The sequence below is a fragment of the Fulmarus glacialis genome, unplaced genomic scaffold (genome assembly GCF_000690835.1).
Source record: "Fulmarus glacialis isolate BGI_N327 unplaced genomic scaffold, ASM69083v1 scaffold9658, whole genome shotgun sequence".
In the NCBI taxonomy this organism is placed as follows: domain Eukaryota; kingdom Metazoa; phylum Chordata; class Aves; order Procellariiformes; family Procellariidae; genus Fulmarus; species Fulmarus glacialis.
In genome coordinates, this window is record NW_009226307.1 from 34,720 (window position 1) to 52,168 (window position 17,449).

A 17,449-nucleotide genomic window follows, 5' to 3' on the forward strand; every position below is an offset into this window, starting at 1 on the left:
TTTGTTCTTTATTTTACAGGTCATCTAGTATATTACCTAGGTAGTATACTTAACGACAACACTTCACTTAACACTATAAAGATGTATATCTACCACATAGCTCAACTTCAACTACAGGTAAAAAAGCGTAGCGAACGCATCACTGCACATATCCAATAGAAATGTATGACCTGGCTGCAAATCAGGCTTTGAAGCCATCTTCTAATTTATGTTAGAAAAGGACAGGAGAGAAACACTAAACTATAACTGAGAAATATTTTTCACTGTCAGTGACATCCCTAACTGAGCTTACTCTTATGACTAGTTACTCACAAAAATGTATGGTATTTAAAAACACTGAAAGAAAGCCCATTATGGGAAACATTTTTTTGTCTCCATTAAACTGCAATTAAATTATGCTATTCACACTAATTAGTATGAAATAAAAACATGGACTCAAGGAGAACGCCTTCCAGTAGATATTAAGATCTGTAAAATTTATTCCTTTTCAGTGTCTGTGTGCAAAGGTCAATCTAAGCCGTGAAATGAAGATTATAGCAGCACATCTGTGCCGCTTTCATAAAGGCAAGGCCAGCACTTTCAGTGTCAGCATGCTGTTATTTTCTTTTCTGGGGGCTTATAGCAACTACAAAAACTCACTAAAAGTAACTGATAAAAGCTTATAAAAGCCGAGAGCCCATATCTTACCATTTATTAAAAACAGATGGAATTAAACTCATCCCTCCTTGTATTAAAGATTCTCAAATTTAAGAAAGGATCAGGCATCTAAAGGGCTAATTGTGATGTTATGTGACTGATGTGCGGTTTCGTGGCGCACTGATGCAAATTCCAAGATCAGATGGAGCCCTCTGGATATACAGCCTCCACGCGCTTTCGACCTGTTAAAGAATCAGTCATATTGGTGGTCTCCTTCTAAATGGAAGTCATTCTTCCAGGGATCCCACAATGATGAAAGAGGATCAGACTTTGACAAAAGGACCTCTTCATTCAGTGTCAAAATCAAACAATAAGCAGAAATTTAAAAAAAGTAATATATAAAACCCCAGAATAATAGGGAAACGGAGAGCAATCTATATAAATCTAAAACCACGCGGAGAATTGATAAAGGAAGTTGAGGACATGAAGGAAAAAATACATGGCTTGAGAAAAACGAAGAACAATAGAACATTCTTTAAGTGTATTGAAACCTAGCAAACTGAGCAACAATACAGCTATTTACTTGATGGAGATGGGGAAATTGTTAATCTTATAGTAAAGGCTAAAGTGTTCAGTAAGAATTTTTGTTCTGGTTTTTGAGAATAACTAGGATAATGCAATTATTTCACAGGAAATAAGTTTTTTTCCAGTCCATTAATAACCAAGAATTATATTAAACTACATCTATTCAAGGACAAACATTTTTAAATCTGCAGGCTCATTTAACTTGTACCCAGTAAATGAGATGAGCTAGCAGAAGAGGAATCTGACTCACTGATTAATACTGAACCAGCTAGCAAGAGATTAGAACAAGGTTAATGCTGTACAAATATTTAAGAACGGAAAAGAAGAGGATGCAAGTCACTTAGATCAGGTAGCCTGACATCTATTACAGACAAAATAATGGAAAACATAACACAGAATTCAACTGATGAAGAAAATAAACGTACAGTAACTCAGGCCAACCATATTGCTTTTCTGAAAAATAGATCTTAAGAAACAAACAGTCACTCATTTTTTGACAAGATTACAGTTTAGTAAGACATTTGATTTAATTTGGTATGACCTTTGATTAAAGAAACAAGCACTTTCCAATGGTACAAAGCAATGTATACATGTGCTTAAAAACTAACTGAAAGACCTTAAAATCATCACCGCTGGTGAATAACCATCAATGTTAAAATTTCTGGTGAAATTCAACAGTTGATAGTCGGCCTGAAATTATCCAATATTTATATCAATGCTACATAAGTAAATATAAAATCATGGATGACTAAACCTGCAGATGACTCAAAGACTATTCAAGTGAAATACAATGATGAGGACGGAACAGATAAATAGAAGACCTGGACAGCTACTAATTTTGAATGATTCAAACAAAACATGCTTAAGGTTCAAACAAAATGTGTCAAAGGCCAGCCTATACACTTAGGATAATGGATCACAAGTTGTATCCATGAAATGTGACACTGGCTTCCAAAAAGCAGAGAGTGAAAATGACTTAAGGAGTAAGCACAAGAAGATGCTGTATAACAAAATCCTAATGTAATTTCTATAGCCAAAAAGAGCTAATGAGATCCTTACACGTGTAAGTTGGGAAAAAGTGAACTAAGTAGGTATGTGACTTACCTATGTAAAAATGGTAGAGCAAGTAGCTGCATTTTACTAGCCTTCAATGTCCTAAGAGTTCAGCGTACATGATCTGATAGTGTTTATGGCTTTTAACATTGAAAATTAAGAAAAAGTTTTAATTGAAAATTATGGGAATCTTCCTACTTCTTCTTGCTTCCAATAAACACTGAATTAGTTCCTAAAAGATGCAGTACTTGAACAGGCTCTTTATCAGTGTAGACTCTGAATAAGTGTTAATCGCTTTGCAAAGCAGAAATTTTGCTGCTGAGTTTCAGAACACGTTGCCATCAAATGAAATACCTAAATTTTAATACTTCCCAGTTTGCCCACACTCTCACAAAATTAGAGGGTTTGTATTATCTTCTACTATCCTTTTCCAGCAATATTTTCTGGCAGTGTCCCTCCTTCAACAGTGTATACATCACCATATATTTGTCCTATCCCAACACTTTCAATGTCAGGTTACGGATCTTATTTAGGTTGAACCAGTGAATGTTCTTTAATGGAGTTTCTATGGTGAGTTTTTTAATACCCACCTTAATGAATTGATTTTCACAAGAATAGCTTTAAAGTGGGATCTTGTACCTTTATCACCTTTATTTTAAAGCTGCGGTTAAATCACTTGTACTTCCTTTACTCTAAACTATAAAGCTAACAGTAGCTGCTATCCAAACATACAATGCAAAATTCAAATCAAAAAAGAGGTGCACACAATACTTTGATAATACAAACAGCTCTTCCTGACTTTGCAGATGATGGAAAATAAGATCTCAGTTATAATTCATACCACCATGAACCTAAAGCTGCAACGAAAGACAACAAAACAGGGGGAGATATAAGACCAAATACAGCTCGTCTTGGTTTTAATTTTGTGTCTTTCTCATCTCTCTGACAATTACTGTCTTGTGTACAGTTACAGCGCTAAAAAACCAAATGCCTTTTCTTGGTCATGTCAGGCAAAATGTATACAGAACATTCCTTAATGTAGCTATACTGAGCTGTACTTTGGGGATCTATCTGTGCTTTATACAACAATGTGTGTGCATGCACATGGAGAAGGAGAAGGGGGAGTGTCAGTAAAGTGACTGCGGCTGAAACATTTGAGTAATTCACTAATTCTTTGTGGACCTGACCAGGGAAAGTTTCTTTTGCCAGATTCCCGAAGGCAGCTTTCCTGAGCTAAGTGCTACTCAGCCAGCCTCTTGTAAACTTGACACACAGCAGCTGCCCTCACTTGTTCCTTACAAGAGTGAAGTGTGATTGAGGCTAACACAAAGCCCTGCGATCTCCCCACCTCTCCGCTACAGAACAAACAATGCAAAAAGATTCCTGCAACTCGTCTGAAATCATGCACTTTTGAATGATCAGCCAGAAGCTCACATTGATGGCATCTATGGCCCTGAGACTATTTTCATGTCTCAGCTTTCCCGAGATAATTTACAGGGGCAAAATTTGGAGCTCAACCACAAAAAAGACAAGAAGGTCATTCAAAACTGGATCAAAGGGTCAACTTCTGTCTTGATGTATATTCTGTCTTTAGTCAGGTCAATCTCCAGAATCAGGAATACATAAAAATATATGCAGACTTTTCCAGGGTTGGTCCAGCTCCTGTTGCAGACACCGGGACCAATGCTATCAACTCTGCATTTGAATGAGTGCTAAAGTAAATGGAGTAGCTCCAGTTTAAGAGGAGCATGTGCAAGAGAAGAGTAAGGCCCGTATTTCCCAAATGTCACTGGGTATGAAAGAGCGAGCTAGATGTCATTTAAACTGTATGACTTAGTGAGGGAGTGGCACTAACCATGCTTGCATGCATTTGATACAATAAGAGCCAGCTTTAACAGAAAAACCCCCACATATTCAAGTTCTGCTATAAAAGATAAAAATGGTAGTGCTGGGTCGTGATAGTCCCTCTTAACTAGTATCCTGAAATGTTATGTTTCACAAACATCTATAGTACATAAAATATATTACTGATAATACTATAGCACCTTTCAAACTGGATCTCACATTTTTATAGATTAAGGGTAAAATGAAGTAAATGAGACCCAAAGTTACTAAGTGAACTGTGTGCAGTAATTTTGTGAAGATGTGAAAGAACCAAGCAAGGACCTGGAAGCTCCTTTTTAGGTGACAGATTGACTTCATAATGTAAAGGCTTTGCTAGAACAGATTGTTTAGCTACCATTGCTGCATTTTATCTAAGGTAAGATGGAAATATAAAACATTGAAAGATCCCTGTAAATCAAAAGAAAATATGGCAACAGTAGCAAAATAGAACTTAATCTGGGATCAGAAAAGAAATATTAAAGCAGAAAATGAAAGAAACTTGTTGGCAGGGTAATAAATTGGTTTCTATTTTAACTTGAATAAAAACCTTAATATCAAGGTATGAATGCAGGCTTAATAGATATAGCTTAAGTTTAATAATTAAGCGTTAGCAACTTTTCCTATTGATCTCAAGTGGCATGTAAACACCATGGTTAATTGGTGTACTATACATCCATAGCTAACTAGTCAGATAGCTAAGAGCTTTGGAGAGGTGCTTTAAATTGGGTTTATTACATAGCATCACAGAAACATGGACAAACTGAGCTAAATTTAGCTTTCAGGGTGATTTTTAGACAATAAAAAGAAAGACACTTTATAAACACATCATAGTCCTAGCACAGTTTTACTGTCAAAGCATTTTGCCTGTAGCAAGCAACACTGTTCTTTAAGTGAAGCTGCATCTGTACAGAGTTCAAACGAACACAGAGCTGAAAAGTAGAGAGAGCTCTGACTCCAATCAAATGAATGACTGTTTTGGCTTCATAATATGTTTTCCAGCCCTAACTTTAATCTAAATCAAATGCCCATCTTTCTTGCTGTTCATGCAATGCAACCGCAGCACATGCTTAAGTATAGGAAAATTGCAAGTGCCTAACTACATCAAATTGTACTTCCATCTAGTCTGGAATCTGCATCAGGCAGAGGATAATACCTTCTGTTTCAGAAGAAAGAAACTATTCTCCATCACTAATTCATTTAGAAACTGTTCCGCAGATCTAGCCAAACAGCTGCTGGGCATGGAGATCCGGACAATCAAACAGGTCTTTTCTGTTTCTAAACTCAGAAATCTTCCTCCCAAGCAGTATGGCAATGTCAGAGATTCTTTACAGTGCTATGCTAGCAGGCCTGGTATCTACCAAGTACAGAAACTCTGCTGGCGAAGTATTTGGATAGCAACATACCTCGTGGTATCATCTCTGTCATAAGAATCTCGCTATAAATTAGCCCTCCAAGGCAGAGCTCCATGGCGTACAGACCCCATCACATCCCAGCAAAGGCCATAAAAATTTTCCTTGTCTAGCTGTCAATTGAATGGACAATCCTAAAATGAGGAATTTAATTTTAAAGCAGTGTCTCTTCATGACCTCTTGGAACAGCAAATTTGCAGGTCAGTTACAAGCTGCTTAAAGAGGCCTTTCATTTCAGTGGTTCCTGCCATTTTAATGTTACAGCCCCGGTCTGCCACTGCTTTTTTCTTTGGTTTTGTCACCCCACGAGACAAGCTTCTGCAAAGCTCACGAGATTTGCATAAGCTCTGTGTGTGCAAAACTTTGATGTGCATTGTCGCCACTGCCTTAGTGTGTGTCTCTGAATATTTGAAAAGGTGGCAACAAGTCAATCAAAAGCTGGTTAATTCAAATGAAAACCGGCTTCTGGTGTTTAATACACCCTGTTATATTTTGTTTGTCATTATCTCTCCAGACCAGTGACTCAGCCCTGTAAAACCTTCAGCTTGATCACAGTGTTGACACATGGTACCAGCCGTTCGGCTTCCATGGACTTCTATTTATGCCTCCTCTCCTCTTCTTTGAAAAAGCCCAGCAAGATAAATGAACCTCAGACTATTAAATACCATAAAGACTTTCATAAAAGAATGGAAACTCTGCCTTTTAGCCTTAAACAAACAATTTTGCAAGTGCTTCAGATGAATTTAAAAAATGAACTGGCTTCAGCAAAGACCTTCAGAAATGACCCAATGCCTCGTTGTTTCCATGCAGCTCTGCCTGCCTCAGATGGTCGCCCATCACAGCTGTGTCTGAGCATCTGTCACACAAAAAGTATTGCCAATAGCAGAGTCCCGCGTGGATCTCCTGATGTCTCTAGCTCCACACACTTGTACAGGTAGGTAAGGCCTGCAATAGGTAGTTTTTAATATCTAAACAGACAACTGTGACATGCCTGGTGCTGTGAAGAGAGCACCCAGAAGCCCTAGACATTATTCTGAAGTATTTCCATTAACCGATCAGTGTATAAAAAAATAGAGTAAATGCCAAGCCACTGCCATGGGACCTGATCCAAAGTCCATTCACTTAAATAGGAGTCTTTCAAATGACCTCGGTTTGTTTTGGAGGATGAAAATGGTCATTAAAAAGATAATTTCTATGGTTGTTTTAACTAACAAGAGTGGGTGGAAAGTAGCCAATTTCCCAACACTCATGAGCTGTTATATAGATTAGACCTTCTTATTCATGATTAAGTTATACCTTACCACTCAAATAGCCCCCATGGCATCGAAAAGACCAACATACTGCTTAAATGCGGAAAAGTATCTGTAAGAAAATGCAACTATACAAATACAGGGAAGGAAAAACAAAAACTGGAGAAAAACAGTAATTTGTTTTGCAAACAGACCAGGTTATTTAAAAGAATGAACAGGTTCCTGTTAAGAACTGCATAGTTTTTATCAGAATGCAAAATGTCTCAGCTTAACTTAATGAAAGTACAAACATTTTGACTCCCCGGTTCATTTTTTTTTCTTTTGGGTTTGGTGATACAATTCTCATCTGCAACTTGACAGGATGTAGAAAATAATTACAAATGAAAAGGTTATTCATAATTTTTAAATGAGTTAATTAGTAAACCCCGCCAGAGTCACTCATTACAGTAATTAATAATTGATTATACTTGAAATTAAACACAATTTTTCATCAAAATCTAATTAAATATCTGCCTTTTTGCTTGTTGATTAGAACACTGGGTCTAGTAGAGAAAATCTTTGCTAAATATGTTTATGCTGAACTGAACCATCAAATTTGATTTTTAATAATTGATATTTCCTTTAGAAATTAGTAATTATGACCCATAATTACAGCAGTTCAACCTGATCAGCATTTCTGGCACCTTGCCAGCCATCCATGGAGCCTGGCAAATGCCACAGAATTCATCTGAATGGGGAAAAAAGGATGGGAGAGCACTCAAAAGGACCTACCTTTTAACCACATTAACTGTGATTTTAAACAGGAGCCTGATCTTTTCAGAATTCTGAAAAAGGTTTTTGAGTTGGAGAATATCGAGTGGCAAACCAAACTCTTCTCAATCTATCAAACAGCACACACCTCCTCCGTCAGAATTAACAGGCACTGCTATTCTGAGTTACAATGATACTCCTCTGACACACTGAGATAATGTCCAAAGGAACTGTGTTCAGGGCATAAGGAGAATACCAGACAAATGAGAAAGGCGAGTCCGAATGTACATAGCAAATGATGAAAATTGACTGCATATTTCATCAAACTGCTGCTGATTTAACGTTGGTTAATTAATCATGCCTGCTCCTCTTACAGGAGGCATAAAAGTGACCAGAATATGATGCAAGGCAGAAGTGGAAAAGTATCAGTCATTAAAGAAGTGTACATAAAAGGAACACAGTAAAAGCAATCCTTTGTGGTAGTGCTAATTATACTCATGTGAAATGAAAGCAAAAATCTTTCGATCCAGGCTAAGATTTGTAATTCTAACCACAACCTTTTCTAGATCATTAGTGTACAGGAAGTCACAGCAAAATCAAAAAGACTCATTTGTGCCTGGAGAAATTGGCTTTTTTACCTATGATCATGTCTGTAAGTGTCTGACAACTAGAGTTTGCATCATTGACAGTTTAAAATAGAATGGTCTAGGAATGGACCTTTGTAAGACATTTATAACACAAATATCAAATCTAACTGAAGAAAAAGTAATGGTAACACCCCAACTTTACAGGCTGAAAAATACAATTTTCACTTCTAGCAGTTCAATTACTTTTGCAACAAACACTGAGAACGCTTTTTTGCAATGAACATTGACAACCCTTATAAACCAAAGAAATTCAGATCATGCACAGCTCAAGAAAAATCCACTGCTTCTCCACCCAAGTAGCATGTTTCCTCGACTCCCCCTACTCAAAAAAGGCCCTGCTGGACCACAGTCTAAACTCAGTCCTTCTCCATCCTCCTGATCACCCTGTGAACTTCAATATCGCTGGTTAAATGGCTAGGATGTGCCACCAGAAGATAGAATAAAACCACATTTTTGTGTGTCAGGATCTTGGTTTTGACCCTGCTCCTGTCAAAGTCAACAGCAGAGAATTCCCACAGACCTGAATGTGACTGATTGGGACATGGACCTCACTGCCTGTTTTAATGGGCTGCTTTGAGAAAACCCTTGAGAAAACCTTGTCACTCAAGGTACACTTTGCTCTGCAGAAAGTAAACAGTCCATGCCATTGAAGGGAGCACAACATATGACTCATGTCTTAATAAGCTCTTCCGGCTTAGGCTCCCTACCATACCACTGCAACCTCAGTGGAGTCAACAGAGGCCTTCTTTCCCCGTTACTTTGTACCATGATCTTGACCCTCTGGTTCCCAAACATTAGCATTATGGGTGGGTTTGTAGAGAAATGAAGAAAAAGCAGAAAAAAACCCAGAAATAATGTTACCTATGAAATACGCCAGCAGGATCACCAGCGTGACTGAGATGACAATGGCACTCAGAGCAGCGCATTTCCAGTTACAGTACTTATAGGGTTTCTTCAGGTTAAAGGCAGGCCTAGAGAAGGTACTTCTGGGAAGGGGCCTAGGGGGAGGTGAGTACACAGTGCTGGACGTCAAGGGATATCCCGGCGACGTTGTACAAAAAAGGGGAGAAGTGCCTCCAGGTTTGAACAGGAAGTGCCTGAGGGAAGAAAGACCAACAGCAAGTGACTCCTCACACAGATCGAAGCCGAGGGAGACGTGGGGTGGGAGGATGGCAACTGCTGCCAGGACGAGGAAAGCAGCTCCACACAATGCTGGCTACGGACATGGGTGGCATGCACGAAAGAGAAGAATAAAAATCAAAGGCAAGTCACACAGAGTAAAGGAAAACAAAACAAAACAAAAAATCACAGGGCCAACAATGCCACAGAGAACTCTTCAAGGGCAGGAGTTCCCTCTGTGGAAGAGCTGGTGTTAGATTGAGATGAATACCTCAAGCACAGCTACGACAGACTGGTGGCACGGGCAGCACCGGGGGCCTGCTCACGCTCCCACAGAAATGCCCTAAGGAGACTGAAGAGGAGCATGGGTCGGATTAAAGAGGGGAGGGCATTTACCAATTCATTGATCACTGCATGAGAGCGTTTTTTGTATGGCATCGGTGAATGGAGATGGGGAAAGACAGCTTAAGCCATTCCATAGCACCCAAATTGTCACAGAGGGGAATATTCACACTGTCCCTGCCCGGCAAATTTAAGCGTCGGACAATGGCATGGCTAAAAGCATCAAAGCCCAGAATTCAAGTCCTGTGTATTGCTAGTGGGGAGAGGCATCTGCTTCCAGAAAGCAGTCTAGAGCACCTCAGTTTGATGCCTACCTTTAAAAAGTGTGAATTACTGTCAAAGATAAACAGCGTTTCCTGTCCAGTGACACATTGGGAGGCACCGAATTTTGCCCGTTACTACAAACGCAGCCTGAGAGCCAGCCTATGAGGACCTTGTGTGAGACTCATGAAAGTCAGTGCAAAAAAACCCCACTGCAGTCCATGAGTTCCTGAAATGAAATGTCCCAATGGGAGTTCTCTTCATGGGAATCCTAAATGAAAAACCTAATTTCGCTGTAATGTCATGAAGTACAAGGCATTCAAATTTCAGAAATGAAACTTGGGAAACTGATCTGACTCGTCTATCACCATGCTGATGTAAAACAAAAATGCAGCTTGTGAGGACTGAGAAACAGCCCCAGTGCAGTTTGCACCTTCTGCCATGGTTTATGGCGCCAGACTTGCAGCAGCATAAATGCAATCAGCATGGATCCATGGGAGTCAGTCAAGCCAGTGGATTATACCAGATGAAGATGTGACTCTATTTTCCCCTTGAATTCACTTGTGCAGTCACAGGGGGAAATGTCACATGCAGAAACATCACCATGCAGAAAAGCCACTGATCCGTGCAGCAAAAAGTAACACATAATTCTCCAAAATAGGTGTTTGTAGTATTACAGCCATGGTTTTATTGGTATTCTAAGCATGACTGCTGAGCATTAGAGAAAGATTAATTATTTCTACTAATGCTCTACATCAAAACATTCATTTTTACAAAGAGTCAGATACTATCCTGTGTTTTGGAAAGTATTTATTTAGACACAGATGTATCTGTTCTGAGCAAAGAGGTACCTGCAGTGTTCCAAGTACCCAATTAGATCTTCAGTTAATGATGGCTACCAAATTAGAAACTGCCAACACAAGGTCAACAGTTTTGTCACTAAGTATCAAGTTAAAAGCTGCTTACAACTTAAAAGTTAAGAGATCAAAAGTTAGGTAAAGGTGTCAGAATGGGTGGTTAAGTCAAAATGAAAGGCTTGGCTTACATACACCACCAGCAGACACTTGTAAGATAAGGTGTCTAGAAAATATCAGTTTAACAATGAAGTATCAGGCTGCCAGCACAATAATGGTTTAAGATTTTTATGAAAATTAAGTTAATCTTAGTTTATATGGGATTCAAAATTGCTGTAGGTACTTCTTACTAATGAAATGACTTTCAAAACAACAAGGGGAAAAAAGCAAATGGCATGCTGTGGCTCACTAACATATTAATGATTCTGCCATAAATATGTACAGGACACAGTGCTCCAAGCCCCAGAACCTCATTTTTTTAAAGCCATCTTGGAAGAGGCCAGCAATGGTGTTGCCCTTAAACATCATTGATATGACCAAATGCTTTCATGCAAGGATCATAATGACTGTACAGTAAACAGGAAGACCACATAAGTGTCACATACCCATCATTGTAAGCACCGTCATGTCGGGAGGAGGTGAGAATGTCCATCTCAATGAGGTTGTCCTGCAATGTCTCTAGGAATGTCTGCTTTGCTATGTTTCTACATACATATGGAAACATGAATGAAGCCAGTGAGTCATGCATATATGAAGTGTGACCTTATAAATCACAATGGTTATAGTGCAGTTGTGCATGGAATTAGAATGATGGACCATATATTTATATGTATAAGATGCTACACATATACATATATAGCTTTTAAGAATGTTCACTTCTCTATATATACACTATATATATGCATATACACACATAGAAGCACACACACCCATGTGCATGTATAAAAAAAAGTTGATGTCTTTGTTCATTTCACATTATTTATTGCCAGTGACACATGAAACCTGCGGCTGGAGTCAAAAGACTAGATTTCAATCCAGCACAGCTGTAACCTTGTTGTACTCCTGCATCTGTGTTACTGTTACTCTGAAAAGGCACAGCACAGTATCTATATCCCACTGTGGCCAATACCTTGGTAGCACAGTTCCATCTAATGTCCTCATGGATTTCCAGTGAAAACCTGTCACTCCTTTGCTTACGTTTCAGGTTTGCATTTGAGAACTTTTTAATTACCAATTTGATTAATTTGTTTTCCTTTGTGGAACAATAACTTGCTATTTAGAAGTCTCAAAATGCAGGTTTTGCTCAATATGAGTGTTCCAAATAAAAGTCTCTCAGTGATAAACAGACAGAAGCTGGAAAAAGGTTATGCTGTAACCCAAATTCCAATACCAGAGTATTGACTGTAATCTGGATAATACAGGCAACAGGCGAGACACTTAGGGCCTGCACATGAAAGAACCTGCTTTTGACTTTGCACACAATAGTGGTATTTTGCAATATCTGGCCTCCCTGGCATGTACTTTGATGAGTCACATTTTGACCCATATATGCTAAACTCTTCTGTACTTTTTGAGGAGAATAGCAGGAACATAAAGAATTAAGTCAGAGGCACAGCTGGAAACAGACTGTGTCTTTCTCACCTTCAGGCTTGTTTCTCAAGACCTGGCAAAAGAACATTCTTCCCATCTTTTTAAAAACAAAAACACAGTCCTGATTTTGCCCATGTCTGTTTTCAGCATCAAAACTGAATCTAAGCCTGAATGTGAATAAATTCCCTGGCCAAACCTAGCGAAAGGAACATAACAGCATTGTGACACTTTATCACTTATGCAGGATTAAGCGCTTACAGGATATAAGTGACATGATGTCAACTCAAACAGGAACTCCTCTGTCAAAGAAACTGGATTCAGGAAACATGCTATACCAAGAGAAACCAGCCCTGTCACATCATACAAACCTTGATACTGTCTCTTCTAAAATGTCCCCAACCTTAATTTTCATTTCTACTTCCTCCTCTTCCTGCTGCTAATGCCAGCACTTGTTTAGCTCAACTCACTGCTTTTGGAGGCCTCTGGGCTGCTCTGACAGAACAGATCCACTCCTTGATCTGAATGAAAGTAAAGTGACTCCTATTCATAGCTTTGGAGTAAAGTGGATCGACATGCATGAGCTGTGTGCCATAGCACTTGAGACATCAGTCCATCCCCAAGTGTTTGCAGCTTCCTCGCATCCCCTGGGAATGCAGGAAAGGTTGGATGTTGAATTCAACGCAAAAAGAAGCAACATATGTGCATGCACTGAGCATTTAATGGGTAAGAGGCAAGGCATCTAGCAACACACCAATCAATAAAAGTTCATCAGTAGTTAAAATCCATGTCAAATTGGTTCCATGAGTTTCAGTTGTGGATTGTCAATAAAACAGAAGAGGGGAGGGTTATATAACCTTATACTGTATGTATTTGTAACAGAGAGGTCGCTGGGTCACCGAGGTGACTAATGCGTGACTGTCCTCCTCCCTGAAGGCCGGACAGAGTCTGCTCCCTTGGAGATTACCTGTGAACCGCTGCCTAGTTACAAACTACTCTCCCTTCTCATTATGAGTTGTGGTGGCAGAATCTGACCTTACATGATTACCGCATGAAATTTCCTGGGAATGGAAGTCTCCTGAAAGCTGTTGGTTTGTCAACTAAATGTCCATCTAGTTGGCATTTATTTGCTCCTGCAAGGTCAAATGTAAAGGAACAGGCCACAGAAGAAGGAATAGTGAGGAATAAATATGGGGGGAACTGACTTACCTGTCAGGAGTGACTGCTGAGCAAAGATCTTCTCATCACAACCTTGATAATATATTGCTTTTAAAGCAGCAAAAAAGGGAGCAGACAGGAAAAGAAAGAGGAAGAAGGAGAAACAGAGAAAAGGGAGTAAAGGGAAACTAATGAAAAGAAGGGAGAGGAGGGGCTCTTCCTCTTGCAACATACAAAGTTCTCAGATATAGGATATGCGTATTGTGTTAGTTGTATACTTGTGCTCGCCTTTGCATTACAGCATGGAAATTTCCAGGCAGTGACAAACCATCCTAAATTCCCAGTTCTGAATACTGCCTCGAGTCCACGGCAGTCAAAACCAAGCCTCTTCAAACTCTGGGGTGCTTAAAATCTATAAATGTAGGCATGTTTCACAGCCTGTGACAATCCCTGTTTAAAAGACATAGCTTTTTCTTCATGTTTTCTCTCTCTATTGACTAATATGGGATATAAAAAAATGGATATTCAACAGAAATACAATTCCATTTTTGACATGAGATTACTATAATCTCCTATTGCTATACTTCAAAGGCCTTAATTCTTGGATTAATGTCTCTTGGCCAGGATTTATTTTTTTACATATTGGACATTTTATTCTGTAGGTGGAGGTCTTTTTTGGTTCTAAAAATCTTTGCAGTGCGAAGGTCGACTTCATGGAAGAGGTGGAATTGGGCATCCAAGTTTGCTAAACAGCTCTGAAGCCTGGTCTTTTATGTCTACAGAACTCCCACCAAAGGAAATGGAAGACCTCTGCAAGAGCAGACTATCAGAGTAGAGATTTGTCACGGATTTACTGATCATCTATGCAGCACAGCCTCTTTGCATTATGACACCATTATAACACATTTTATTTTCTTAATGTTGTCTAGTGAAGGAACAAAAGCCTGTCAGTCGTGCTCTGTAAACGTGCTCATTTACTGTTTAGCATGAAATTGCACATTCTTTTCCAATATGTTTGTTGTCTGAAGGGACACTGGGCAAAATTACACCATTCCAACCAATGTGTCAAAAGCCGCAACATCAGTCTCAAAATGACCTGTTTTCTACCTAATTAATAAAATGGTTAAACAGAGGATCAATTACAAATGTGACTGATTTGTAATGCAAGTGAAATCATCAAATGATGCAGAAGGATCTCTTCATGCAGGTAGACCTCCAACATCCAGGCTAGTTAACAGCATAATATGTCCAACCCAACTTGCAGAACGAACAGTCTGCTTCAGATTTTGAACAATTTTCATCCACAATGATTTCGTGGAGAAGAACGAGGACAGTCTTTAAGAACGTACTCATTTACAATTTAACAGGAGCAGTCCAGGACTAGCCAGATAATTTTTCTGTCTATGAACTCCTGCATTTATTAAGATGTGGTAGGGTTGTCTCTCCATCTCCCTCTCTGATTGCCAACAGAATTGGACAAATGGGGGCAGGATGTTTTCAGCAAAGACTTTTTATCTCTGACATTCCTCCATTGATCCAGCAGCGAGGACATTCCTTCTCAGTTGTAAGGTGGTGGGTTCTGTGAAACTCCAATCAGATGTGAGGATGTCTTGGTACTATTAAAACAGTATGTTATCTCTTCTCCAAAGAATTCACAACCTGGTTTAGAAAAAGGCATAGGGCTCCCTCCGGAATTATAGAACATTATTCACAAAAGGGCTGCAGGAGTAGGGCCTATGTATTTTTTAGTGTAAGTTTTTTTTTCCCCAAAAAAGAAATAACACATAAAAGTCACTGCTTGGGTATATATGCTCAAGAATTAGGAACACAATATAATTACTGAAACTGCTGCCAAATCACACTTGCAGTACTTGCTTGTAATTTTGTCTAATCTTTTGGATCCAGCTTCTTAGTTGGGTCTTTTTAATCAAGCAGTCACAGAGAAATTAATTATCCTTAAATGCCATAAAATGTTAGATTGAGGTTTGGTTTGGAAGTTTCAGAGGGCCAGCAGACATAGCTCATTCTCAAACAGATCGACACGCGTTCATTTTTAAAAACTATTTTCTTAGCAGAAGCTGGCAAAACTGGGTACATTTTGTCCCAGGATAGACACAGCTACCACTGATCTCAATGAGATTCCCACAGGCAGTGACATGACAAATTTGGCCCCTGGCTCAATTTTCAATTAGTATATATTTTTTGCTGTCTAAAATCTTTCTTGTTCATTTGAGAAGGTAAGACAAATGAGGGAAAAAGGCAGCTAAGTGCACAATGTTAGGCCTGGAAGACTTCTCTTCAGACTGAAGAGTATGTATGGAGGCTAATGACTCCAGCATCTCCAGTGGTTTCTCAGTAGCAAAGGAAATGGTGAAACAAAACCTCTGGAGAATGCAAAAACTGAGTTTCAAGTGGGACAGCAAGAAGTAGATGCACTCACCATCAAATGGGAGGACTGAGGCTGAGGGATTTTGACAACTCCCTTTTCCAGAACCTACATAGAACCTAAACAAAGCTATGAACTGTAACAACTCAGTGCACCTTTGTCACACCCTTCGTGTGTTGCATAGGTGGAAAAGAATTTAAGAGCTAAATGGAAACATTATTAATTGACTGATGCCCTGCTATCCAGTGTTTCATGCTTGCTGCAGCGATGTTGGAGGATAGTAAAATGCAGCAGCCGACCTCTCCTCATTAGGTAAAACATGATCAACCTTTCCTGAATGATGTACTACAAAAGTATCTGCTTGACGAGGCACAGCTAGAAGGCTAAATGTTTTCAATATATTGACTGATTTCAGTTTCTTAAATAGGATATTGATTTATCCTACCACATAGGAAGAAAAGACATTAAAGTAAAATAAAAGAAAGAAAACCAAGAACATTTTAATCTATGATTCTGATTCCAATTTTAAATGAGGAAAATAACCTTATGAGCAGCTGTTAAAGACAATATTTTTAGTTTATGAAAGAAGAGCAATTTCCTCTTCTCCTAGTCCAAATAAAAAGACAGAAGGAATAATAAATACAGCTCAAAATACATAAGCCAAACACCAGTTCACAAACTGAACAGCTAGCTATACAGATGTGTGTATTTTCCGTAACATCCTTAGCACACACAGTCAGAACATTGTAAAGTACTAAAGAAAATGACTTACCTAGTCTCCAGTGGGATGTTACTGTTAAGTAACCAGTTGTCCTGAGCATGGGCTGGCTCTTGAGTGCTGGCTGGTTGTTCTCCAGAAAGAGAGTGGTCCGTAGGAGCTGGGCTGGGGTTGCTGCGTGGAGTGAAGTTCCCTCTGTTTAGGGAATTGATGGAGGCCGCGTGATGTTGATTTGGGGTGTGAGCATGTGATATTGGAGGTGGTGGAGTTCTAAGTCTTGAATGATTTTGAAGATTTGGAGGATGATCTAAAACATAAGTAAAATATTTTTAAGGTTCATGATTTGAGTTGTTCCATACTGCATTCATTTATGTGCAGGCACTTCTAAAAGGTATGAAGGCTGGGATGCCACATATCCTAAATCAAACTCAAAAGGGTAACATAGCCTTGTTCCATATGTTCTAATGACACATGCATTGATCTCCCAGTCGGCTAGAAAAATAGTTCGGTTTCATGCACCCAAGTTACGAAAGCCTAAAGCCCTGCAAAAAGGCTGTCCTGACAGCCAAGTTAACTCCGATGAACAACTGCAGGTTGCAAACTGCAATCTATCTGTGACACTGATTTGTGATAAAGCATGAAAAATACAACGAGCCTGGATACATAACACTTTAGAGCAATTTTGTGATGGATATAGAGCTCCCTGTGAACTTTGTTCTGCCTGTTTTGCCAGAGAACTTTCAATAGTTAAGTCAACAAGAAGACTAAGAATACATTTAATCATAGACTGAGTTTAGGGAAAGCCATAAA

At 39.1% G+C, this 17,449-nt stretch overlaps 1 protein-coding gene across 1 annotated transcript in view; it reads right to left on the reverse strand.

Annotated features, from left to right (window-relative positions):
• LOC104080388 (teneurin-4-like) overlaps positions 1 to 16,946 on the reverse strand; it is a gene marked incomplete at both ends in the record, with an annotated part of 38,085 nt that extends 21,139 nt beyond the window's left edge. The window contains 3 exons of the mRNA XM_009582764.1: positions 9,076 to 9,311; positions 11,396 to 11,494; positions 16,694 to 16,946. Coding sequence (XP_009581059.1) covers positions 9,076 to 9,311; positions 11,396 to 11,494; positions 16,694 to 16,946 — 588 coding nt within the window. The remainder of the gene's footprint in view (positions 1 to 9,075; positions 9,312 to 11,395; positions 11,495 to 16,693) is intronic.
• Positions 16,947 to 17,449: the final 503 nt, after the last annotated feature.